Source organism: Theropithecus gelada, chromosome 1 (genome assembly GCF_003255815.1).
Source record: "Theropithecus gelada isolate Dixy chromosome 1, Tgel_1.0, whole genome shotgun sequence".
Taxonomy (NCBI): Eukaryota; Metazoa; Chordata; class Mammalia; order Primates; family Cercopithecidae; genus Theropithecus; species Theropithecus gelada.
Genome location: NC_037668.1, coordinates 52122418 through 52150356, shown reverse-complemented (window position 1 = coordinate 52150356; position 27939 = coordinate 52122418). Strand labels below are relative to the sequence as shown.

The following is a 27939-nucleotide window of genomic DNA, read 5'->3' as shown; positions in this document are numbered from 1 at the left end:
TTTTTAGTAGAGATGGGGTTTCACCATGTTAGCCAGGATGGTCTCGATCTCCTGACGTCGTGATCCACCCGCCTCGGCCTCCCAAAGTGCTGGGATTACAGGCGTGAGCCACCGCGCCCAGCTGAAAATATTGGGTTCTTTATCAGATGGTAAAGGGACAATATTAATTAGAAGTGCACCTACCAGTTACCTTAAGTCACACTCTCCCTGAGTCTCCTGATCCTGTTTATAAAATGGGAACACATTTTGGTTTGGCCATAGTTCCCTATCTCCAACCTCCACATATGGGTATGAGAGTACTACAAATACCATCAGCTCTCTTCTACAGACTCTGAACCCAGCCCTGGATCTAATCCTATACCCACAACTTCAGAAACATGTTCATGCAGATACAAATCAGCTTAAAATGGCATTGAGGAATACCAGCACGTGAAAAGATGCTCACCATCACCAGCCATGTGGCAAATGCATATCACACACAGTGAGATAGCACTTCACACCCACTAGGATGGTTATAATCAAGATGACAGATAATGACAAATATTGACAAGGACATGGGGAAACTGGAATCCTCATACACTGATAGTAGGAATGTAAAATGGTGCAGCTGCGGCCAGGCGCGGTGGCGGGCACCTGTAATCCCAGCACTTTGGGAGCCCGAGGCAGGTGGATCACCTGACCAGCCTGGCCAACACGGTGAAACCCCGTCTCTACTAAAAATACAAAAATTCGCCAGGCTTGGTGGCGGGCACCTGTCATCCCAGCACTCAGGAGGCTGAGGTAGGAGAATCGCTTGAACCTGGGATACGGAGGTTGCAGTGAGCCGAGATAGTGCCATTGCACTCCAGCCTGGGTAACAAGTGCGAAACTCCATCTCAAAAAAAAAGGTGCAGTTCCTAAAAACATTAAACATACAATTACATGACCCAGCAATTCCAAGAAATTCCAAATCCTAGGCACATATATCCAACAGCATCAAAGCATATGCTTACACAGAAACTTACATGCAAATGTTCATAGCAGCTTTATCCTAGTAGCCAGAAGATGGAAATAGCTCAAATATTCAACTGATGGATAACCAAAACATGGTATATTCAAACTAGGGAATACTATCCAACAGTAAAAAGAAATGAAGTGGCTGGACACGGTGGCTCACGCCTACAATCCCAGTGTTACCGGAAAAGGGTCCTGATCCAGACCCCAAGAGAGAATTCAGGGTGAGTCCATAAAGTCAGTTTATTAGGAAAGTAAAGGATAAAAAATGTCTACTCCATAGGCAGAACAGCGGCATGGGCGCTCGGCTGAGTATACTTACAGTTATTCCTTGATTATTGGTAAACAAGGGGTGGATTGTTCATGAGTTTTCCAGGAAAGGGGCATGGATTTCTCAGGACCGAGGGCTCCTCCCCACTTTAGACCATAAAGGGTAACTTCCGGAAGTTGTAAGCTGTCACTGCGCTGGTGGAAGTGTCTTTTAGCATGCTAATACATTATAATTAGCATATAATGAGCAATGAGGATGACCATCTTGATTTTGGCGGGTTTTGGCCAGCTTCTTTACCACAGCCTGTCTATCAGCAAGGTCTTTGTGACCTGTATCTTGTGCCAACCTCCTGTCTCATCCTATGACTAAGAATGCCTTAACCTCCCGGGAATGCAGCCCAGCAGGTCTCAGCCTTATTTTAGCCAGCCCCTATTCAAGATGGAGTTGCTCTGGTTTGGACACCTCTGACACCAGCACTCTGGGAAACTGAGGCAGGTGGGTCGCTTGAGTCCAGGAGTTTGACACCAGTCATGGTAAAACCCCATGTGTACTGAAAAAATGCAAAAATTAGCTGGGCATGGTGGCGCATGCCTGTAATCTCAGCTACTCAGGAGGCTGCGGTGGGAGGGTTGCCTCAGACTGGGAGGTCGAGGCTGCAGTGAGCCATGACTGCCTCACTGCACTCTGACCTGGGTGACAGATAGAGACCCTGTTTCAAAAAATAAAAATAAAAATGAAGCACTGATGCCTGTTACAACGTGAACGAACCTGGAACACACTGTGCTAAGTGAAAGAAGCCAGACAAAAGGCCCAATATTGTATGATTTCAGTGAAATGTACAGAATAGGCAAATCTATAGATAGCAAAGTACTTGCCAGGGGCTGGGGCTAAAAGAACTGTCAGGGTAATTGAAGTGACTGTTAATGAGCACAAAGTTTCTTTTTGGGGTGACGACAATATTTTGGAACAGATATTGGTGAAGGTTGCATAACCTCTGAATACCACTGAGATGGTGAATTTTATGGCATGTGAGTTAAATCTTAAAAAAAAAAAAAATAAATTGCCTTACATGGGGCTGATCTAAAATACTTTTTTGTCATCTAAACTAAACTTTGCCATAATTACAAGAATGGCTACGTCATGTTAGAATGGGAAGCTGTCTTTTGGTATCATTGCTTTATATGTATTAACTGACACATTTAAATCTTCAAAAACTCTGAGGTAGATTCCATCATTTCCACTGAAGAGGAAATGGCATCACTTCAAGGTCAAGTAACTTGCCCAAGACCATACAGTAGAAGCTATGGTAAAAATCCTGGTTCACCAGACTCAGTGTGCAGTCCGCAAATTGTTTGCATGTCTGCATACCCAGTAGGTGGATGCTCCTTAAGGACAGCAATCATTTTTTTTTTTTTTTTTTTTGCAGTGAAATGGAACAATCACTGCTTGCTGCAGCCCTGACCTCCCAGGCTCAAATGATCCTCCCTCCTCAGCCTCTGGAGTAGCTGGGACTACAGGTACATGCCACCATGACCAGCTAATTTTTAGGGGGGTCACCTATGTTGCCCAGGCTAGTCTCAAACTCCTGGGCTCAAGCAGTACCCCCACCTCGTCCTTCCTAAAGTGCTGAGATTACAGGCCTGAGCCACTGCGTCTGGCCTCTTCACTTTACCTCAAACCCTAGTAGTATCTGGCCAGTATGGATGCAATGACAACTAAATTTACTCATTCCTCGAATGAATACACTGGAATACAGTGTACCGTGGTACACTGGTTTGTACCACTGGGGAAATAGCCAAGAATAAGACCAGCTTCCTAGCGAGCAAAAATGCATCATTTTAGGTGGCAAATGCATTATTTTAGGTAGTAAATGCATAATTTTAGGTAGCAAAAGTTGACATCCATGAAAACAAAGGAGAGGGAACTGGGGAAGTGTCTGAGGCAAACCAAGTAAAGAAACAAGCAGTAAGACCAGGAGTGCCTTCCAGGATAAAGAACCGTGGGCACGGTACAAAAGTCTGAAAGAGAAGTCAGCTTTTTGGAAAAAAAGGAAGACAGGGTGGCCAGCATGGCTCGAGTAGACTGCTGAGTGACAATAAAGTTACCAAAGCAGATTTGGCCCAATCCTATTAGCCCTTACAGGCCATAGTAAGAAATTTTTGTTTTATTCTGAAACTGCTTTCTGAGGATTTTAGCACACCTGTGATGTGACTTGGGCTGTAGGGAACAGCATGCAAGAGTATTGGGGAGTAGACAGTATGGCCACTGATTATAAGGACTCTTCAATTTTGAAGAAATGACAGTGACAGGTACTGAAATGGACTGAGATCAGAAGATTGTATTAAAAATCTTATTTTGGACATGTTAATTTTGGTATGCCTTTTATGGCATTATGGCCAGGTGTGGTGCCTCATGCCTATAATCCCAGCACTTTGGGAGTCCGAGGCAGGTGGATCACTTGACATCAGGAGTTTGAGACTAGCCTGGCCAAGATGTGAAACCCCGTCGCTACTAAAAATATGAAAAATTAGCTTGGCGTAGTGGTGGGCGCCTGTAATCCCAGCTACTCGGGAGGCTGGGGCAGGAGAATCGCTTGAACCCAGGAGGTGGAGGTTGCAGTGAGCTGAGATCACACCACTGCACTCCAGCCTGGGCGACACAGCGAGACCTCATCTCAAGAAAAAAAAAAGAAGAGAAAGAAAGAAATTAAGATTGTAGGCATTTTCTTCCTTGTTTTGCTTCAACTGCCAGAACTTATATATCAAACCATACATGTGTCGACCTGCTCAGTTCTGGTGAACTTCCTTCATACGGATGTTGCTATTTTACCTCATACTATGTTAACAACGCCAAGTTTCCCCATATTTTTGTTCCACTGAGTTTTAAATGCAAAACAGACTTGGTTGTACATAGCCAAATATTAAGCACGAGCGTGCACGTGCACGCGCACACACACACTCACACAACGCCGACAGAGGGTGTTCCAGTCATTCCTTAGCCTTTGTTCACTTGCTAACATGCCAGGCTCCTTCTGCCTCAGGGAATACACAGACACTGACTGCAATGCTCTTCCCTTTGCCTGGTGGACTTCTCCCACCAGTATTCTAAATGTTCCAATCACACGCTGAGACTTTCCCTTTACAGCACTCACAACAGTAATTACTGAAATAAAGATGGTAAAACCTTAATTTCATCACCTTTTCTTTCCCTTACCCAACTTCCAACACACCAAAGGGTTTACACAGGCACTATTAAGTAAAAGTGAGTGGCAAAATTTTTAAATTTAGAAATTTATTCTGTTTAATCCACAAGCTTTATATAGCTTTAGTTTAAAAAAAAAATCAAAACAAAAAAAAAAAATCAAAACAAAAACAGTGAAACCAAGACACTATTCCAAAGTCTGGGCCCTTCCAGCCTTCCAAATACAAGAGCTCTGAAACTTGTATATACCAATCGGAAGAACAAGACAAAGATATGAACAGAGCCATGACATTTCATTAAACAAATTGTATGTAACTGAAGGATCCTTTCTGGGACTAGCTCATTGTCTTTACAAAAGAAAAAAACAAAACCAAAAAACAAAACCAGAAGAACAGAATGAGAGTCCAGTGTTCCAAATCAACTTGTTACACATCCATATAAACCCACAGTGTCCTGGCAAACAACATGCTTTCATTTTCTGTCTCATCCTAGAGCTCGAATCCTGATTCATTTCAGCAGAGACTCCACAGGCAACAGGAAAGATGGTGGCATTAAAATATTCATTTATACTTTTGTGGTAGTTCAAAACAGTGGTCTTATTTCTGGGCAAGCTTACAGACCATACAAGGTCAGTAGCATAACTTAAATGGGAGCTAAGACTCAAATGAAAAAAATGTAAGAAGAAGAAAGAAAAACAAAAAGAAGATCAAAACCAAAAAAACAAACAAAAAAACCCCTCTAGGAATAGCCAGGGCATTTAAAGGAACCATAAAAATGCCAACAATATTTAAACCCCCTTTTTTAAAAAGGGAATTTTTTTTGGCTTAAATTATTTCACTCAATGAATTATGTCAGCTGTCAATGAAAGAATGTCACTAATACACTGTGGACACCTTTTGCAATGTAAATCCATGCCCCCTTTTTTTACATGGTGAACTTCAACCTAGCAATTATTACAACAAATGTTATAGTCTAAAGCTCAAACACATTTTAGCAATTTTGAAATTGAACTGCGTACAAACCAAATAAAATTTACATCATAACAAACATTTCCCCCTAAGACTGTGGGGACACTTGGGCCTTCCTCATTGATCTCAGGGCCTTTTCACGCAGGTGCTTTTCTAAATCATCAAGGTTATCTTCAGCTTCACTTTCAGTCTCCTAAAAAAAAAACAACAGAATTTACTTGGTTAAGTCTTAAGACACTGGTGGGAAATGCTGAGTAAAGAGCAAAATCAAAGTGTGGGGATGCCCGACGACTGAATATACTAAAACCCAGGGAACCACAAACTGTAAATGGCTGAACTGTTTGGTGTGTGAATTTTATCTCAGAGTAGTCAATTAGTAGAAAAAACAATTTTGCTACTTCTCAAAATAAAGTGACTTTGCTATCTGTACGTATACTGCAAGAGAGCCATACACAGAGTTCATAAATACCTTCTTCGGCTCTGGCACTGCCACCGGCTCTTCCTGTGCTAATGTGGTTGTGGCAGCTGCAACGGCTGCAGGGGTCACAGCAGCTGCAGCAGCTGCAGCCACAGCCTTTTCCTTCTTGTGTTTTTTGTGCTTCTTGTGCTTCTTATCCTTTTTGTGTTTCTTGTCCTTCTTTTTCTTCTTTTTCTTTCCACCTCCTTCTTGATCTGAATTCTAGGAAGGGGGAAAAACAAAAACAAAAAAACACCCAGCATTTATAATCAATCTGATTAATATTCTGTCCAACTGAACATTTTATTTCCTCAAATTCCCAATGGACAAATCTCAAGATTTCCAAAAGGCTTTGGAGGGTGTGAGCGGGGAAGACCCAAGGCCATTATCACCAAGAAAGATATTCAAAGTCAGGGGCTATCTCCAGGATGAGCTGAATTCCAGCTCCTGAACTATTTGACCTTAGACAAATTGTTGAACTTTTTCTGAGACCTTTTTACCTAAAATAAGTGTAATAATCCCTACCTGATAAAGCTCTTGTGAAAATTAAATGGGAATATCTGTAAATCACCCACAATACTTGCCTAACGTGTATCAGACTTTTAATAAATGGTACCCGCCATTAGTCTAAACACATGCCTGTATGAATGCCATGTCTCTAGCTACCATCTGAGCTCTCCTATCTTTAGAGTGGGGATGACTGGTTCTTCCTCATGACACACATACCAAATTTATGTAAAAGGCAGGCTCCTATAATTTAATCCATAATATTTCAATTTCACACTTCTAAGCAATTACTTAAAACTCCTCACAAGTTAGCTTGCACAACTATTCAGTCAACCCAATTAAATATGGACATCTGAGGCCACAGAAGGAGGATCACTAGAGGCCAGGAGTTCAAGATCAGCCTGGTCAACACAGCAAGACCCTGTCTCTACAAAAAGTTAAAAACAAAAAATCAGCCAGGTGTAGCAGCATGCGCCTGTAATCCCGGCTACTTGGGAGGCTGAGGCGAAGGGATCACCTGAGTCCAGGAAGGCTGCGGTGAGCTATGGTCATCCCAATGCACTCAGCCTGGGTGACAGCCTGAGACCCTGTCTCAAAAAACAAACAAAAAACAGATGGACATCTAACCACTGATTTTATGCAATACAGAAACCTGCCCAAGATCAGATATATAACTCACAAATGGGAAAAAAAGTTTAAACACTAATATTTTAATGCCCCAATGACATTTTCTCTGCTTCAAAGTGACCACACACATATTTATAAAAGGGTGTCCAAAATAAGGCAGACACATACTCTTGGCGGTGATGGGCTCGGTGTTGGGCTTTTGGCCTTTTTGACCGGTACAGCTGGTGACCAGTTTGTAGATGGTGACTGAGACTGGACAGGGGATGGAGGTGCTGGGGGCTTTTTAGCTGCTGGCTCAGGAGACCCGGAGACAGATCGGGAGGATGAGACCCTCCTTACAGACTGTGGGCTTGGGGAAGCAACCCTAGACAAAAAGGAAAAAACATTCAGCATTGAGAACAGACACCTCTTCACATGAGAAAACCACCAACTACACTGGACAACCAGGTTATGAATTTCAAATATACCACTTAGATTGCTGGTTGATTCTACTAACATATATCCAATTTACATCCCTATGTTTCCTAGAGGGTGGCTAAAGCCTCATAATCCTCTATCCATTTTGTTAATGATGCTTCTTATGTAAGATTAGTAATGTCAGTTCCTTACATCACACACAAGAAATGTTCTATTTCTTACTTAACTTTAGTTTTGGAAGCATACCCCTAAAAACAAATTGATAACTGCTAAGAACCAACTAAAAAACTGTGGCATTTAACTTATGCCATAGAAACTATCTCAAAAATGGAACAGGATCTGTAAATAGTACCTAAAGTTTGACTTAAAAGCTCATATTCATAACTTATTCCTTTTATATGGGGGGGGGAGGGCGGGAAGCTTCCAAATATAAAGAGCTATGTAAGTATTCCTAATGGAAAAGCATAAAATATTTTTACTTTTTTATCTTTTTAGGTTCCGGAGTCCTGGAGACTCTCCTAATGGGCCTAGTACTTGGAGACGGGGACTGCCTTCTTTGGGGTGATGATGACGCTCCTCTTCGAACAGGTGGAGGACTTGAGGAGGTCTGAGGAGCTCGAGGCCGTGGTGAGGGCGAATGCCGTTTGTTTGGTTGTGGTGATCGGGCCTCCCGGGTAGATCGGCTTGGGGAAGACCCTTTCCTATGCTTGGATGATAATGAAGGTGAACGTCTCTTGGTGACTGGGGAGCTTCTTTGTTTGGGAGGTGGAGAATGGGAGACCCGCCGCTTTGGTGGTGGAGATGGTGATGCTCTTCGTTTAGGAGGGGGAGGAGGTGAAGCCGTTCTTCTCTTTGGAGGTGGAGAAGGAGAGTATCTCCTCTGTATTGGAGGAGAGTATCTTCTAGGAGAAGGTGAGCGCCGGCGTGGGGGAGGAGAAGGAGTCCTAGGAAAAAGATACATAATTAAGCCGAAAGGCTCAACAAAATACAGAAACAGGATGAAGAGAAAAGTAATCAGCAGGTTTGACTATACTGCAGTTAGCACTAGGCAAAGGGAATATATTTATAAGTGAACATGCCATCTTTATATTCTCACTTAAATATCAATAAAACTTGTTTATCTCAGCTGACTGCAACACAGGACACTTTGTCTGCAGGACTAAGTATAAAAAAGAAAAAAAAGACATTTTGATTAACAAATTTGCAATTTTCAGAAGGTGTGAATTCGTCAAGTCTTTTAACATTTATACGAAATCAACAATGTTTTTTGGAAAGAGAATCTTGCACTGTATTAACTGAACATCAGTTATTATATAATAACCAAGTAACTCTATTAACAAAACTCTATTATGGTCACTTTAGGAAGTCCGTGCTTTAAAGAGGTCTCTTACATGGTGTCCTCTCTGAATTAGCATTTGGACACTGTATGAATAATTAAAGAGTTCACTGCACAAGCCTTAAAGACACTTCTACCTCCCCTCAAAGAGACTGTTCCATTTTCTCTTAGAAGACCACTTATCAGGCCAAACTGCCTAATTTCCTCTTGGATCTTGCAGACTTTTAGATCAAAGTAAATTCCTGCCCAGAGTTAGCTTTACAACAGGCCATATACTTTGGAAATGTGGTAGGGTACAGTTTCATCACTGTATCTGGGCAATTGTTTAGTAATTCTGAACTCCCATTTCCTCACCTGAACAATGCAAACAATACCAACTATCAAGGAAGGTCTCTTTGAGGACTAGTAGTAAAGCATATAAAGCGCCTAGCTCTTTGCCTGGCACATAACAGGCATTCAAGAGTGGCAGCCAGGCCGGGCAGAGTTGGTCACACCTGTAATCCCAGCACTTTGGGAGGCCAAGGCAGGAGGATTGCCTGAGGTCAGGAGTTTAAGAGCAGCCTGGCCAACATGGTTTCATCTGTACAAAAAGTACAAAAACTGGCTGGGTGTGGTGGCAGGTGCCTGTAATCCCAGCTACTCGGGAGGCTGAGGCAGAAGAATCGCTTGAACCCAGGAGGCAGAGGTTACAGTGAGCTGAGATTGTGCCACTGCACTGCAGCCTGGGTGACCAAGTGAGACTGTCTTAAAAAAAAAAAAAAAAAAAAAAAAAAGGTGGCAGCATGCCATTACATTGCTTGGCAACATATCCGAGCAATGCCATTAAAACTTAAATGTTAATTTTTACTTTAAAATAGTTGTAGATGTACAGAAGAGCTACAAAAATAGGAGATCTGCCACTTCACCATGCTAATATTTTATATAACCATAAGAAAATTAGCAAAACTATAAAATGAACCTCAGTGATAACTCAGTATTACTAAAATAGCAAAACAACCCCAATTTTCCACTAATGAATGTCCCTTTTCTGCTCCAGGACCCTACATCTCTTTAGTTCCTGCCAATCTGTGACTGTTTCTGTCATTGTCTTTCATGATTGACACTTTCGAATACTGGTCAGGTATTCTGTAGAATGACTTTCAATTTGGGTTTCTCTGATATTTCCTAATAATTAGACTGAGGTTCGGCATAACTGGTAAGCATACTACAGAAGTATCCAGGAAATACATGATGCCAGTATGTTTTATTGAGGATGTTATCTTTGATTATTTAGGTAAGAGCTATCTGACAGGAATCTCTAAATTTTCTATTTGCAATTACTAGTCAATACCACCTTTCAATGTATTAACATCTTTATCACAATATGTGATTCACCTGCTATAAAATCCACCTATTTACCCATTTAAAGTATACAATTAAATGATTTTAGTATATTCATATAGTTCTGCAGCCATTACCATCCACATGTCCACCCGACCCTAATCTGTGTTCTATCTCTATAGATTTGTGTATTCTAGACTTTTTATATAGATGGAATCATATGTGATCTTTTATGACTGGCTGAACAATGCTAGTCTGCTTACTCTAATAAGATATAATAATCAGAAAGATTCAGAGATCCTTTTGTAGTTCCTAAGCATGATGATTGGGTTTTCATGAGCTGTGCCTCTCCCCAACCCTGTTATGAAGTGAGCACCGTTACTCATCTGATGTGTCAGGGGTGGGGGGAGTTGGGGAGACGCTCCAGTTAGCGTATTTGACAAAGTACCTTCGTCGTGGTGGTGGTGTGGGAGTCCTGCGCCGTCGAGGAGGAGGGGCGGGAGAAGGAGACCGTCGCCTTCTGGTGGGTGGTGGGGATGGACTTCTCCTCCGTCTACCACTAAACCAAGAAGAATTACTGTTAATTTTTTCTTTTTTTTTTTTTTGAGATGGAGTCTCGCTCTGTCGCCCAGGCTGGAGTGCAATGGCACGATCTCAGCTCACTGCAACCTCCACCTCCTGGGTTCAAGCAATTCTCCCGCCTCAGCCTCCTGAGTCGTTGGGATTACAGGCACCCATAATTGTGCCTGGCTAATTTTTAAAAATATTTTTGTAGAGACGGAGTTTCACCATGTTGGCCAGGCTGGCCTTGAACTCTTGACCTCAGGTGATCCGCCCGCCTCAGTCTCCCAAAGTGCTGGGATTACAGGCGTGAGTTACCACGCCTGGCCTATAGTTAACTTTCAGTCAGTGGCATTTACAGTGACCCAGAAAACACGGTTTCAATTATCATTAACCCCAAGGGCAGCAATGGTTACTAAGTTTCAGAACAGTGTTTTTCAAACTACAGGTCAAGACCGTTAGTCAAGACCCTGGGTGGCAGCATTAAAACAATTAATAAAACCACAGTGTTTTACTTGTGACAAGGGTAAATACTGTTTTGTGAAATTTTTATTTTACTCTGGATCACAATACAGAACATTCCTGACATGTTTTATTGGGGATGCACATTAGAACCACCTGGGAAGCTTATGTGACATTTATGTCTACCAGGTCTAGGCTAAGGTCCAGCCAGGTGTTTTTGGGAAAGGCTTTCCAGGTGATTCTGATTCCTTACTAGGAATCAACTGCTTTAGAGCCTAATACAGAAATTCAAAAATGCCAATAGTCACAAGTGGCTTAAGACCCAAATCTGGATGTCTCTGCTCCAAGCTCTTAATTTTTTTTTTGCCCAGGACAGGACTCATGCTTCCTGTGAATCTGGAATTATGTTTTGTCTTGGTTCCCCTTTGAAATTAAGAAAGCTCTGCTAACTGAACAGACAAAATCCTAAAATTCACCAGTAAATTTTTCAACTTAAATCTGCTTATGCTTTGTGGGGACTAAGACCTCATACTAAATACATATCAAATATTCAAAACCAGGCTTTATCTCCCCTTTCTTTTCTTTCTTTCTTTTTTTTTTGAGATGGAGTCTCGCTCTGTTGCCCAGGCTGGAGTGCAGTGGCCACGATCTGGGCTCACTGCAAGCTTCGCCTCCCAGGTTCACGCCATTCTCCTGTCTCAGCCTCCCGAGTAGCTGGGATTACAGGTGCCCACCACCATGCCCGGCTTATTTTTTGTATTTTTAGTAGAGATGGGGTTTCACAGTGTTAGCCAGGATGGTCTCAATCTCCTGACCTCGTGATCCACCCGCCTCGGCCTCCCAAAGTGTTGGGATTACAGGCGTGAGCCTCTTTTTTTTTTTTTTTGGGATGGAGTTTTGCTCTTGTTGCCCAGGCTGGAGTGCAATGGCACGATATTGGCTCACTGCAACCTCCACCTCCCAGATTCAAGCGATTCTCCTGCCTCAGCCTCCCGAGTAGCTGGGACTCCAGGCATGCACCACCACGCCCGGCTAACTTTTTTGTATTTTTAGTAGAGACGGGGTTTTGCCATGTTGGTCAGGCTGGTCTTGAACTCCTGACCTCTGGTGATCCATCCACCTCAGCCTCCCAAAGTGCTGAGATTATAGGCATGAGCCACCACACCCAGCTTCCATCTCCCCTTCTAAAATATGATACTGAAGCATAATCCCAAATAATCCTTCCTCCATCTCTAAATCCTAGGCACCTGATGGCAATTTTTAATGGCATTAAACTTTAAGCTGCTGGTATATAACTTAAAATACTTTTTAAATGACGAGAAATAAAACAAAAACATCCTGGAGTACAGCAATAAATGTTAGTGTTGATTTTACTGCTGTGAGAAATCTCTTTCCAGAACAACAAGTAGTTCCATAATTTGGTGTGTGGGGCGGGGCGGGGAGGGAAGGGGAGATCAAAGAGAAGAAATTGCACCACTAATCTAACTCTGTAAAGCAATTGTTTAGCTGCTGTGCCAGCAACTTCACAAAAGTCAGAGGTAGTTATAGCTGGGAAAGGAATGCTTTAGCAGCCAAACTAATCTTTTTTAGGTTTTTGTCTTTTATTATCATGCAGCAGTTTCCTCCACAGTGTAAATACCCTGTGCTTTGCTTCATCACAAACACTGCTCACTGGTTCCTTTCCCAGAAAACACTTATTGATGAGATTACCTAAAGCAACACAGTTTCAAAAACTGAGCTACAAAAAGGATAGTGGGATAGCTTCAGCAAGGATAAACACTTCAAAATTCAGTGGCAGCTAAGGCCCCCAAAAGCAGACAGCTGGTTCAGACAGACTAGTGTAATGTCAAACGTATAGGTCTAAGATCCGACTTTGTCACTTTGTGGCCCTAAGAAACTACCACATTGGGGCCTCTATCTTCTCACTTACGAGATTAAGGCCTGAATTAGGCATTTGGCTCTAAAAGTTTACAGTTTTATGGTCACACTGATACTAATAATCAAAAGTTTCAATAAAGATATGCCGGTCGGGCCCAGTGGCTCATGCCTGTAATCGCAGCACTTTGGGAGGCTGAGGTGGGTGGATCACTTGACGTCAGGAGTTTGAGATCAGCCTGTCCAACATGGCGAAACCCCTTCTATACTAAAAATACAAAAATTAGCTGGGTGTGGTGGCATGCACCTGTAGTCCCAGCTACTCAGGAGGCTGAGGCAGGAGAATCATTTGAACCTGTGAGGCAGAGGTTGCAGTGAGCTGAGGTCGCACCAATGCACTCCAGCCTGGGTGATAGAGCCAGACTCCATCTCAAAAAAAAAAAAAAAGAGATGCAACCCACCTTTCCACCATTGGAAAGACTGAACAGCGCCAAAGCCTTCCATTCACTTTTATCTCTTCTTCTTATTTTTGAGACGGAGTTTAGCTCTGTTGCCAGGCTGCAGTACAGTGGCGTGACCTCAGCTCACTGCAACCTCCGCCTCCTGGGTTCAAGTGATTCTCCTGCCTTAGCCTCCAGAGTAGCTGGGATTACAGGCACAAGCCACCATGCTCAGCTAATTTTTATATTTTTAGTAGAAATGGGGTTTCACAATGTTGGCCAGGATGGTCTTGATCTCCTGACCTTGTGATCCTCTCACTTTTAATATTTCTAAAGTTTCTCCCTAGTTTTTCCTGCCCTCCCTAATGTCACCACAAATACAAAGTCCCTCCCGCCAAATCTAAGGAGCAATTAATCCTATGTCTTGAAAAGTATCCAGATACTGTTAAAAATTCATGTGCCGCTTGATGTAAGTTGATGCAAATTATCACAAAAGAGCACAACCAGATATTAAAAATCTAAGTTCAAATGAGGGTCTAAACCAAATAGCTCATGTATAATTCTATCATTAATCTAACGTGTTTAAAAAAATACTCAAACCAAAACAACTTAGGATCTGCACATCCATAGCCACAGTCACCATATATTTAAGAATGAGATGAGGTCACCTAAATAGGAAATTAAGTCACTAAAATTTTTGACATGTAACCCTAATTTACAAAGTAGTGTCTAACCAACCTTTTAGTCACTGGCGATTGCCATCGCTTTCCCATCTGCATCCTGAGAGCAGTGGAGAAAAACAAATGTCAAGAATTCCATTCACTAAATTATTTACTTGGGTGGGTTAAGTACCATTAACGGAGACATTTTTAAATATTCAAAGATGTTCAGGAGTTAAAGTTATAATTATTTGGCTTATTTTTCTAATCATGCACACATATATGACATGATGGTTTAAAATTCACCAGTTCTAAATTAAATATTAATAACCACCAACAAAGCAAAAACAAAACAAAAACCCTAAAAAGGAAACAAAAATCCAACCATATCCAAATACTTGAAGAAGTTAATCAAATTCTCAAATAATCCCAGGTTATCAAATTTCATCACAATTACAGACATCAGTGAACATCACTGAAGAAAAGATGTTACCGAGGGGAAGTCTCTTTTTGCCGCTTTCGTGGTGATGGAGAAGCACTCCGGGAAGGGGAATGTCTCCGCCGCCTGCCAACCTCACCATTCTTCACATGGGACCTCTTGGGTCGTTCATCTTCTGAGGAGGAGGAGGAGCCAGAGTCTATAATTACACAATAAAAAAAATATTACATTAGGTTTGTGCTTGAATCTGTCCAAGTTTTCCAAAATCTAGGTGGATGGAGCGTTCACTAGGGCAAGCAAGCATGTATATAGGCCATCAGTTCTGAACGGAATCATCATCAATATATGATCAATGATTTCAAAGCCAAGCATATTCATTATTTAAATAAGACATAGAAATCATTTCCACAGTGTAATCCAATCAAGATGGCACACCCTAAGAAGTCTAGGCTGGGCACAGTGGCTCACGCCTGTAACCCCAGCACTTGGGAGGCCAAGGCAGAAAGATCGCTTGTGCCTCCTGAGTAGCTGGGATTACAGGCCTGCACCATCATGCCTATCTTTGTATTTTTAGTAGAGACAGGGTTTTGCCATGTTGGCCAGGCTGGTCTCAAACTCCTGACCTCAAGTTATCCATCTACCTCAGCCTCCCAAAGTGTTGGGATTACAGGCGTGAGCCACCGTACCCAGCCTGGTTATGTTCTTATAATAAAAAATGCAAATAGCAAAATAATAAGGTAGATTCTTTTTCTTTTTTTGTTTTGGAGACAAAGTCTTGCTCTGTTGCCCAGGCTCCCAGGCTGGAGTGCGGTGGTGCTATCCCAGCTCACTCACTGCAACCTCTGCCTCCTGGGTTCAAGGGATTCTCCTGCCTGGGCCTCCCAAGTAGCTGAGATTACAGGTGTGCACCACTATGCCCGGTTAATTTTTGTATTTTTCATAGAGACGGGGTTTCGCCTTGTTGGCCAGGATGGTCTTGAACTCTTGATCTCAAGTGACCCGCTCACCTCGGCCTCCCAAAGTGCTGGGATTACAGGTGTGAGCCACTGCGGCCAGTCTAGATTTTTAATAGGGAAAGATGTTCTAAATATACTGTTAAGTTAAAAAGGGAGGCAACATATCTACAGTTGAGCTTCTGTGGGGTTCTTTCCTTTTTCTGAATAAAATTTCTGAATAAAAGCTTTGGGAGGTTGGAAAAAGAACGATACTTTTCCAATTTTATACTTCTGTTTCACTATTGTATCCTAGGGACCTATTACCTTTTTTTTTTTTTTTTTGAGACGGAGTCTCGCTCTGTCGCCCAGGCTGGAGTGCAGTGGCCGGATCTCAGCTCACTGCAAGCTCCGCCTCCCAGGTTTACGCCATTCTCCTGCCTCAGCCTCCCGAGTGGCTGGGACTACAGGCGCCTGCCACCTGCCCGGCTAGTTTTTTGTATTTTTTTAGTAGAAAGGGTTTCATCGTGTTAGCCAGGATGGTCTTGATCTGCTGACCTCGTGATGAGCCCGTCTCGGCCTCCCAAAGTGCTGGGATTACAGGCTTGAGCCACCGCGCCCAGCCGGGGCCTATTACTTTTATAACAATGTAACAGAAGATTAAATTTTGCAAAAGGACTTAAAACCAAAAAAAGAAAACAATCCTGCCTCCTCAGACAGATTTCTATGTAGGCAAGTTAAGTACTCGTGCTGCACATATAGATGTTCATATACCAAATATTTATTAGGAAATGCAGGTAGAAAAAAACTTTCATCACCGTCCATACCAGATGAAGACTGCTGGTTTTGTCGTCTGTATTGGCGTCTCTGCTGCACAGAATCTGCTGCAGCCATTTTGCCACCTTTATCTTCTTCTGAAAGATGGATGCATTTAGAAAGTGTTTCTTTAGTTACACATATAGAAAATTTGCAATTTGAATAGGAAAACAGTCTCTCAAACCTTCATTTGGTTGGAACAAAAATACAACTACTATATTTTTTTAAAAAAAGAGTTTAAAATGCCAATTCACATGCTGATTTAGACTATCTTCACCAAATACAATAAAATGTATTTAGGCATTTATTACAGGTCAGGTGGGTGCCAAGCATTTTATAAGCAGATACAGTTAACTGTCAAAAACCTCTACTGCCCCTATTTCGGAGCTGAAAGAAGAAAGGCTCAGATAATTAAAACAGAAACAGTTAAATTCTGGAACAGGAGATTCCAACCAAGTCTGTCTGACTTCAGAGTCTTAGCTCTTATCCTATGCTTAATCTTCAAGCAGAAGGGGATGACCAAATGTGCAAAAAATCAAAATCAGCTTTAAGAAAAGCAAAACAAAAACAAACAAAACACCACAAAAAAACAACAAACTTACCCGATTCAGATAACTCTACTTTTCTAGGCTTCGGTGCTGGTGAAGGGGATTCTCTTTTCTCAGTACCTTTATGTTTTGTCACTAAAAAAGAGTAAGAGTGGAAAAGAAGCTTATGTACAAAAAAAGGTCTAGACAAGATGCCTTTCTTTCAATTTTTAAAATTATTATTTTAAAATAAAGATGGGGTCTCACTATATTAGTCAGGCTAGTCTTAAACTCCTGACATCAAGCAATCCTCCTGCCTCAGCCTCCCAAAGTGTTGGGATTACAGGCATGAGCCACTGCACCCAGCCAAGATGCCTTCCTGCTATTACAAAAATGGGTGTGACTACTCTCAAAAAGAATTTATGAAGAATTTAAAAATTCCTGTAAGACCTTTTTGTCATATCCGAACACTATCTGAAGTGAGGCAAGAATTTTTTTAACTGTTTAATGAAAAGCCTCAAGAAGTTCTACAATGATTTTCAAATCTTGAGATTGTCTCCCAAGAAAACCAACATTTAAGGGAAATTGGGAGCTGCTACTGAGGAGAACAAGCTCAGTAAAGTAAACCTCTGTGTGCGACTTGCACTTCACAACCTAAAATACACACCCTCCACACCCACACTCTCTCTCACACTCAACTTCAGAGAATTCATCAACATGAAAGCTTTTAAGCAACCACTATAAGTGGGTTCAGAAAAGTAAAAGATGATAAATGATTAAGAAATAAGATCTGATGAAACTTTCACAAAGATATTTGGTCTAGAAAAGAAGAATGGCTGCCCAACAGACTAAAGGTTCTTTATGTAGAGCATAATCTTCACAACAGCACGGGGGATTTAAGCTACCCATGAAAAAAAGCAGACCGCCACAAATGGTAAAAATTATTAAATACGAAGACTCAAGAATTCTTTCCAAAGAGCTAGAAAGAAAAAAAGGCATTTCTATAGCTAAAGTAGTAGGAGAGCAGTGGGTATCCTCTGAATTATCCAATTGTCTTTTGCCAATGACATAGAAATATGGTAACTACCTTTGGTAAACCTGCTGTATCGGACATACTATTAACACAGTTGCTAGTATCACATCCCTTTCTCCCTGTTCCATTTCATAAAGAGGAAACCTGAGGCTTAAAAAGAAGCAACTTCACCTCAGTCACAGAGACAATTTAATTGAGCTAAGATGTGAATCCAAGAGTCTATTTTTAGGGCATGGGTTTTGATCTGAACAACTATCTCTGCTTATAGTATCTATCCATTGCTACAACTAAAATTGTTAAGTATATTCACATATAAACATATATATACCATAGATTAACCTGAAACACCACTTAAGAACATCCCAGTAAGAAATAAACCTACTGACAATTTGATCCCCTCGGGATCCTGATACCTGTTTTGTGTGATTAAAGCAATTATCATGGAATGTTTTACTCAGAATGCAGATACATCTCATTTAACAGACATTCACATTCAGAATTCTGTAATGGTTTATTCCAAGGGGCAGTAATTAGAGAACCAGTGATCTAACACAGTAATTGCATCTTTGCAAAAGAAATCAAAATGAAGAATTTACCGGTATGCCTTTTCAATGAACAGACTTTTCTTCTTTTTTTTTGAGACGGGAGTTTCGCTCTTGTTGCCCAGGCTAGAGTGCAATGGCACGATCTTGGCTCACTGCAACCTCCGCCTCCCGGGTTCAAGGGATTCTCCTGCCTCAGTCACCCGAGTAGCTGGCATGCACCACCACGCCTGGCTAATTTTGTATTTTTAGTAGAGACAGGGTTTCTCCATGTTGGTCAGGATGGTCTTGAACTCCCGACCTCAGGTGATCTGCCCACCTCGGCCTCCCAAAGTGCTGGGATTACAGGCGTGAGTCACCGCGCCCAGCGACTTTTCTTAAAATTTCTACCTAATAAGCCATTTGGACAAATCACTGGATTGGGTAAAGAATGGCTATCACTCAATTAGATATCAGGAATCATGACAGTGCAAATAGCAAACTATATTTCATACTTGTATTTTAACAAATCCAAAGAAATAAAATATTTTAAAATTGTTAACTATTTGAGGCTCTTTTTTTAAGTCCATATTTTTAAGTGTTACTTAATCCTCAATTTCTGAAAAGATATTATGGGCATCTAGTTAAAAAGTGCATGTCCAAGTTACCACCTCAGAGAACTGGGTTCCCAAACTTGCTTTGGAAGCTGATTGATTGGACACATCTTCCCCTAAGAAACATTAAAAATGTGGTTATGCTTACCAGATAGTTGGCAAAAGCCTATTCATTATATAATACCAGTGAATTGTAACATTATTTACATTTTCCCCCAATGGAAATACACATCTGGAGTTGCATCCTGATTCAATTTCTCACTAATTACTTAGCTAAAGTAGTCTTTATTAATACATTTATATTAGCTGGGTGTGGTGGCATGCGCCTGTAATCCCAGCTACTCATGAGGCTGAGGCAGGAGAATCGCTTCAACCTGGGAGGCAGAGGTTGCAGTGAGCCGAGATCGCACCATTGCACTCCAGCCTGGGCGACAGAGCAAGACTCCGTCTCCAAAAAAAGAAAAATTTATACCATCAAACAAGGATCATTTATATACTCCTACTCTGGTTTCATACAATTGAATCAGCATTATTAATATTATAATAGCCCTTCAGATTTCTATTTTTCTAGATGAGACTTTACACCATTTACTTTTTGGTAATGTTGTTTTATTTTAAGTATTCAAAGGACAAAATCATTCTAGCATGAAGTCAGACAACGTAGAAGGCAACTTTAAAACCAGAATTTTAAATTTACTCCAACAGTCCTATTAATTATTAATCTTAGATCTGCCTAAAAGATCACTTATAAAGATAAGTTATTCTGTGACCAGCAATAGTAAAGTAACCATTAAGTGTCTAGATAGAGAGCACAATTTATGTGGCCAAGCTAATCTAAATAAAATTACCACACCGCCACCACCAGTATCAATCATGTTAACACACTTCACTGACTGTGCCACTGATTTCAAAGCACTATTTTATGTACTACTAAGATAATGTCAATTTAACGAGATGTCAATAATTACAAATGTTTCCCCTAAGATCCCTTCAGATGACTGTATACTCTCTTTCTTTTTTTTTTTTTTTTTGAGACGGAGTCTTGCTCTGTCGCCCAGGCTGGAGCGCAGTGACCGGATCTCGGCTCACTACAAGCTCCGCCTCCCGGGTTTACGCCATTCTCCTGCCTCAGCCTCCCCAGTAGCTGGGACTACAGGCGCCCGCCACCTCGCCCGGCTAGTTTTTTTGTATTTTTTTAGTAGAGACGAGGTTTCACCGTGTTAGCCACGATGGTCTCGATCTCCTGACCTCGTGATCCGCCCGTCTCGGCCTCCCAAAGTGCTGGGATTACAGGCTTGAGCCACCGCGCCCGGCCTATACTCTCTTTCAAATAATTAACCTGTAAGTTCCCCTAAACACTTTTCCTGCCTCCCTCCCACTCCATTTGCCCACTATCAAGAACAGAGCCCTAAGGCCCTTATTAGTGGCCACTACAGAAAATATAACTGTAGTATCTATTACATTTCAATGATGTTACTGTTCTAAGTAGTGGAAACTGCAAAGTAATTTCTGAAATTATACTACCAGACAGAGAAGCTAAACAATTTCAACCCTGCCCTCCACCTCTCACCTTTAGCAATCAAAGAGGAATTCTGGGGTAGGAAAGCTGGGAAAAGTATTCATTATTTAACTGGGAATGGCAACTCAAGTTTTATTCCTAGCTGGTTGACCTTGACCAAGTCAACTAACCTGAAAATCTGTTTCTTGCTGACAACTGTTAAGGTCTTTTCTAGCTCCGAAATTTCACCATAGGGGGCTAGGATCAGTTTAATATAAAACGTTATGTCTGGGCCGGGTGTGGTGGCTCACACCTGTAATTTCAGGGGTTGGAAGCTGCAATGAGCTATGACTGGGCCACTGTGCTCCAGCCCGGGTGACAGAGTGAGATGCTGGCTCTATTTTGGGGAGCAGGGAGGAGGTGGAGGAGAGGTTATTTCCAAGTAGCTCAAACCAATATTCAGCTCCAGTGGTCACAAGGGAGACTCTGACTAGAGCCTGTAGCACCTCTCTTTGAGTAGGCTGTTTGGACATGGAAGCCCTGTCCCAAAACCCACAGAACTACTTATTTTCACCATGGCTTACTTCTTTCCTATGTACATATCCACTCTGTCTTGTTTGCAAAAAATATATGTCAAAACACAAGAAATTAGCATCTGTGCATATGCTTTTTAAAAGGTACCTAATAATTCTTAACAATCAACGTATTTTAACAAAGATTGGTCCCTCTGTTCAGGTAGTTTTGCAACTCTTTGGCTATATGATAAAAATAGAAAAAAATCATCCCTTGATGTGTTTTTGCAAAGTAACAAGTGGAAACACTTGTTTTTTTCCCTAGAGAGCTTTGTGGCTCCAGACAAAGAGTAAATATTCAGAAGTACAAACTTCACAGGAAAAGACAAAATAGGTCAGGGCCATGGGCATCAGATTTGGACATGGTAACTAAAAATGGACTGAAATTTTCCCAATGCTGAAAAGCAGTATGGTACATGAGGTTATAGAAATAGTGATCCTGAAGCCCCTCTCTCAAACTGAGGACTGAACCTGGAACAGTTACAGGCTTCTCTACTTTCACTAGCTGCTTGTATAAGGGGCCAGCAAAAATGTCCATGTCTTATTTAATCAATGTATCACTACAATAAAAATGTCACAATTCAGAAAACATTACTTTTTAAAGACTACCATAAACCGCTGGTCACCCTTTCACTCTGTCAGCTTATCTATGCCTCATTGTCACAGATACAAAAAAGGAAAGCAAAATTTGCCTTCCTAGGTATCACCACATTGCATCGTTGGGGAGTGGAGAGAGAAGGCAGCAGGGTGAATAATTAGCAATGCCGATCTCATCAAGCTCACTAAAATGTATAATGAAAATTTTGTCCATCCCCATTTCTTTGTTTCTAACCTGAAATTTTTTCTCTCTTTTTTTTTAAGAGTCAGGATCTCGCTACGGTGCTGAAGCCAACCTTGAACTTCTGGGCTCCAGTGATCTTCCTGCCTCAGCCTTCTGAGTAGCTGGGACTACAGGCTCAAGCCACCACACCTGGCTCTAACATGAAATTTTCAATATGATCATAACAACCCCAGTATGTGTTAACCTACAGATTGCTCCTTAAAATTCAATTGCTATAGCAGCTTTTAAGATCCTCCCCATCCCTTACTACTCACCTTTTAGGCTGTATCATTCCAGCCCTAAGCTCCAGAGAGCCTGGTTCAAATGGACACTAGTTTTTTCCATGCGTATTTAATGCTCACAGAACAAACCCCAATAGACCACAACCTTCACTCAGACTAACACAGCATTCTACTTGCCTGGCAGGATCACAGATCATAAATTCCTCAGAAATCAATCTGCAGAATAAAGCAAGGACAACACTCAGAAGAACCCTGCCTAGAGCCTAAATTAAAAAAACAAATCAGCTTTTAAGAGGACACCATGTCCTTTGCTTGGGAGCGCAACGCAGCCAAGAAAGAACTAAAAGAGAATATGAAGTCCTCTTACTTAAGATATCAAACCAAAAATCTTCAGGAGAAAAAAAAGTTAACTGGCCTCATAGTAATAAAATGATCCCTTAAAGTCATGCCAACGCAAACTTCGATATGTTACCCCAACTCAAACAGCCCACGGCTGGTAAAAGATTTATCCACCTGTGCAATGCCAGAGGGCATTGCTAAAAACAAAATGCTTTTACACATAAAAAAGCCCCAAGATTTTAAAGCAGGAAAGAGGTAGGCCCAGAAGCAAACTTACAGAGAGTATCAGACACCAATATTATCTAGCTATTTTATACTTTGAGAGTAAGCAGGTGCAGTAACTGACTATGCTTTGTAGTCAAAGAAAGAGAGAACGTGTTTCATCTGTGTTTGATTTTTACCTTTACCTGAAGTTCTCCCTGGAGACACAGAAACACGACTTTTTCTTGTACGGTTTGACTGCTGGGGTGTTGGGGAATGCCGAGTTTTGGGTGGTGGAGTTGCAGGAGGTGATGGCCTGTGCCTTCGCCTTGGAGGACTTGCTGAAGGAGATAACCTACGAGTTTTCCGAGGGGGGCTGGATGTCCTCTTGGGAGGCTTCTTTGGTGGTGACCGTGAACGAGATGAAGAGGATGATGAGCTACTCCCAGACAAGGATGCTGAAGAACGTCTTCTTCTGTGGAATAAAGTATTCATATTCACTAATTGCACACTTATAAAGAACGGCCTTACAGGTATGAACAGTTTACACAAAAATACAGCTATTTTAATCCAACTTTTGAGTTTATGTAGCTAAGCACATAAATGAGTCCAAAAGAATGGGGAAAAAAACCATAACCTAGGCCAGGAAACAGCTAGTTCTGAGACTAAATATAAACAACTTAATCTGATAAATGCTTCTGTCTGTGTTCTCTCTCCAGTTATAAAACTTGTCAGGTTGAATGCTATAATAAAATAACTAGTCCTTCTGCCTTAGGAATGGTATTGGTGTTTTGGAGTTTGCATACAAAATTTGGGGGCAAGGTATTTTTCATTTAATAACACAATGTTGAGAAACCTTTAGGTTGCATTTTTTAAAAAGGTGTGCAAAACTAAGAATTCATTTAGCTACATAAACTTAGAAGCAGGGGCCTCTCGAATTCTGCGGCAAAATTTGTGTTAAGTTCTGTTGCAATTATGTGTACCTGCAGAATTCACCTTTGGCGGAAGAATTCCTGAGAACCTGAAAAAAAGAAACCCTACCTTAAGTGTGAGACAAAAACTGGCTGAAAGGGAATCTTAAACAATCTGTAAAATATTGACTGCTAAATGGCTGAGTAAGCACAATTTAAACATGCTGTTTGCAAAACTCCGGTATAAGAAATAGCTGTTTCCACTAATCTCGTACTAGGAAGCACCAGCATTACTATTCTCCTAAAGGGGAATTAGAAAAGTGTGATGCCTGAAAACTGACTGACCATTTACCTCACTAATCTCCTCTATGAGCAGTAACACATCAATTCTTTGTAATAGTGGTAATAGTTCAATATATTTTGACAACCCCTCCCCAAAGAGAATTTTCAAACGTATGGGACTCTGAAAAACCTGACTGCAGAAACAAAGTAACTTTACAAAGCTTACTTGATTTTTCCCCTCTTTATTTCCAAATTGATTTGGTTCCCTGAAAAGAACTTTAAAAGATTCAAACAAAAACTTCTGTCCAAAATAAAACTGGAAGCCTAATCATTGGCATTTCTTCCAAAGCCAGGTGAAATGTATTGCAAGAAGGCACAAAAACTCTGCTACCAGTGCACTAGGACTCTACTTTGGGTAGATTTAGCCACTAACTTTTTGTTTAAAGTGATATATCCAAGATTGAAATATTTTATCATATGCTCATTTTAGAATGATTTAAGAAAAAGAACACTGGTACAGTCGGGGTTTTCAAAAATAGACACTAAACTAGTAATAACAATTATATCTATGGAATACAGATATATTCCCCCGGGATTATGGAAAACTTCCAAGTTATGCTATTTCTGTCTGAATTACTTATAAGCCTCATTACTTCTATAATGAGAATTTTCTGAGAATTTTACAAAAAATTCATAGAAAGTATTTTTCTCAAAGTATAATAGCAAATGATTTACTTTAATACTGGCAAAAGGAGCTTACTGGTCCTATCATCAGCTACTTTTCAGAAGCCAGTTAAAAGCCAAAGAGAAGATGGCCAATTCCCTTACTTAGTAGGATTTCTTGGTGAACTCTAGAAGGGTAAAAGTTAACAGAAAAGTATCAATAAGATGATTAATTTCTCGTTTACTTTCCAACACCAGACTAGACATTTTTCATAACAAGGACAATTGCATTACACTTCAAATGAAACAGATTCTTTAGAAGACATTGTCTAATATCACCTATGAGTTCTTTCTTCCAGGGACACTAATTTACAGATTATCCTAAAAGAAAGATTATCCAGAAGTGTCAAACACTTCACACTTCCAAATTTTAAAAATCTTACCGTCTTACAGGCGATCTACTCCTTCTATGCCTTGGTGGAGGAGGCATTCTTCTTGGTGGAGTTCTTCTCCGAGGAGATGGCCGCCTTCTTGGGCTTGGCCGCCTTCTAGGTGAATACGATCTGCCATAACAAACAGAATTAGGTCCTGAATAAACCAGGAGTGAGGAATTTCTTGCCTTAGTTTTCTCAATGGCTACATCTAAAAAATAAATTTCAAGGATCACAATTTTCCATTTATGTAGATACTTTTATGGTACACAGAAAAGTGTCCTCAAATTCTCTGTGTACATTCAAAAAATATTTGTACTAAACATCTTCTACTGCTTTGAAATTATTTATCTAATTGTACCCAGTACAGTAGCATATAAAACCTAAGATATTTGTTGATCTTAAAGCCACAACTCACCTTGATCGGGATCTATGGCGCCGTCTAGGTCGAGTGTGAGAAGGAGAGCGGGACCGCGTCCGGGATCTTGATTTGGAGCGTGACCGAGATCGTGGTCGGGCCTTCTCCTTCTCCTTTTCTTTTTTAGAATTTTTTTCTGGAGAAGGTTCTTTAGGCTCTGGTATAGGTTCAGGTTTGGGAACTTTCAGAATGTCACTGTGGAAACAAAAGCTTTTTTTTTTCTTTTGCCTTCTTGTACTCAGACTTCTAAATCATTATACAATGATGTAATAAATTATTTCTAAACCTTTTCAAAATTTACAGACTTGTCTCTAGCTCCAAAAGATACATACACACCTATCAGTGAAACCGAGCAACTAATAATTCTAACCACGTACATTTTCTTTTCTTCTGAGATAGGGTCTCACTCTTATCACTCAGGCTGGAGTACACTGGCATGATCTTGGCTCACTGCAGCTTCAACCTCTCAGGCTCAAGTGATCCTCCCACCTCAGCCTCCTGAGTAGCTGGGACTATACGCATCTGGGACTATAGGCATGTGCCACCATGCCCGGCTAATTTGTGTGTGTGTGTATATATATATTTTTAGTACAGAGTTTCACCATGTTGCCCTAGGCTGGTCTCTAACTCCTGAGCTCAAGCGATCCACCCACCTCAGCCTCCCCAAGTGCTGAGATAACAGGCATGCGCCCCTGCATCTGGCAACCACATACATTTCTTAAAAGTGCGAAGTTGTCCACAATACATTGAGGAAAAAAAGCAAGTTACAATACACAAAATACCTGAAACAATTTAACCAAAAGATAGTAATGGTCACCCTTTGGGGCATTTTCTTTAAATATACTTTCCTAAATAATTTCTTTTCAACAAACTAATTTTACAATTTAAAAAATCTAAAAGGAGAATAGGCCGGGCGCGGTGGCTCAAGCCTGTAATCCCAGCACTTTGGGAGGCCGAGACGGGCGGATCACGAGGTCAGGAGATCGAGACCATCCTGGCTGACACGGTGAAACCCCGTCTCTACTAAAAAATACAAAAAACTAGCCGGGCGAGGTGGCGGGCGCCTGTAGTCCCCGCTACTCGGGAGGCTGAGGCAGGAGAATGGCGTAAACCCGGGAGGCGGAGCTTGCAGTGAGCCGAGATCTGGCCACTGCACTCCAGCCTGGGCGGCAGAGCGAGACTCCGTCTCAAAAAAAAAAAAAAAAAGGAGAATAACTAGTTTAACTCAGATGTCATTATTTGCAGTCATTATTAATCTAAAATTCTGATTATTTATAAATGAATTTTTATGTACTTGCCTAGTAGAAGTAGCCTCTTGTACTGAAGGTTCTTTTACTTTCACTGAAGGTTCTGGGAGCTCTGGAGTTTTTTCCTTCTTTTCTGGAGCAGGGGAAGGACTCCGGCTCTTGGTTCTGTGACGGGGAGATCGAGAATGACTGCGCTTTCTCTCTCTCCTGACAGGGGAAGATCGTCTTCTAGGGGAAGGAGATCTGGATTTGCGTCTAGGATGAAAGCAATTTTTTTCAGATTTTTGAATAACATGGATTGGAAGAGAGGAGTCAAAGGGAGAAGTGAGGATTAATCTTTAGTTACACTACTGTTGTTTATATCTGAGATGTTTCCCTATGGAAATAAGACATCCTAATCTCACCTACTTGATAGGGAAGAGAAAGACAAGCAAATGAAAGATAACACTCTCGAGTATATCAGTTATAAGGGAGGAAAGCACTGACTTGGGACTCTAGACTTAGGTTCTTTATCATTCCCAGAGCTCAAAAGACCAACTTTTCAGAGGCAAAGAGGATGCTTTAAAACCAACGATAATCTCTGACAACAAATCAAACTCCCAAACATGTAACATTTAGATGCGGACAGATTACAATGGAGTTCATCAGGAAGAGACTCAGTATGCCAGAAAAATGACTAGTACCATTAAAGCAACATGTTCTTCAGAAAAGAGAAATATATCAAACATGAAGAAGATAGCTTTTTTGGAAGAGAAGCCCTCTTTTTGTTTAATAATAGCCTGCCTAACTCAAAGGTTTTTTTTCTTATTCACACAGAAGGAAAATGGCAGGCATACTTCATCAATACTCAAGTAGTTACCACCATGACAATCTGTGCTTAGCTCTGTAAGTATTACTTCCACAAGGAAATTTTAATATCAAATATATAAATGAAAGGGACAAAGAAATTACCAATTCTCTTACTAATTCCAGCAGACATTTATGAAAGAAATAAGCAGAACCCCAAAAATAAAAAGCCTAATGGAGTTCTCACCTTTTACCACAAATACAGAAGTTGAGTCGTGGATTTAAAAATGTGAACCTAACAATAGTCTCATTGGAAGGAAGAAGAAAACAAATAAATGATCTGAAGTTTGGGTTCAGTACAACCATCTAAGAAAAGCAGAACAGGGAATTAGGTAAGTATTACATGAATGGCTAATGAGTACAGGTTTCGAGTACAGATTTCTTTTTAGAAGAAAGGAAATGGAAAGAAAAAATGAGTCAGAGTACATTTTAAAAAACCCAAATTAACTGTTATGAACTAAAGCAATATGGAAGAAAAGTTTAAAGTTTTGAT

General features: G+C 41.0%; 1 protein-coding gene and 1 pseudogene across 4 annotated transcripts in view; one reads left to right on the top strand and one right to left on the bottom strand.

Annotated features, from left to right (window-relative positions):
• Positions 1-4529: 4529 nt before the first annotated feature.
• Positions 4530-27939, bottom strand: part of SRRM1 (serine and arginine repetitive matrix 1) — a 30489-nt gene continuing 7079 nt past the window's right edge. For 2 of the 4 annotated variants that reach the window (XM_025390179.1, XM_025390196.1), the window contains exons 6-18: positions 26652-26855; positions 25354-25548; positions 24948-25067; positions 22855-23123; positions 16884-16964; positions 16293-16379; positions 14588-14732; positions 14174-14215; positions 10546-10656; positions 7921-8385; positions 7193-7388; positions 5903-6112; positions 4530-5626 (exon numbers count right to left, since the gene is read on the bottom strand). In XM_025390179.1, coding sequence (XP_025245964.1) covers positions 5522-5626; positions 5903-6112; positions 7193-7388; positions 7921-8385; positions 10546-10656; positions 14174-14215; positions 14588-14732; positions 16293-16379; positions 16884-16964; positions 22855-23123; positions 24948-25067; positions 25354-25548; positions 26652-26855 — 2230 coding nt within the window. In that variant the 3' untranslated portion in view covers positions 4530-5521. Of the gene's footprint in view, positions 5627-5902; positions 6113-7192; positions 7389-7920; positions 8386-10545; positions 10657-14173; positions 14216-14587; positions 14733-16292; positions 16380-16883; positions 16965-22848; positions 23124-24947; positions 25068-25353; positions 25549-26651; positions 26856-27939 lie in introns of all 4 variants that reach the window. The other 2 variants (XM_025390168.1, XM_025390188.1) reach the window with 2 other exon arrangements.
• On the top strand, positions 10395-10489 carry LOC112616493 (annotated as a pseudogene).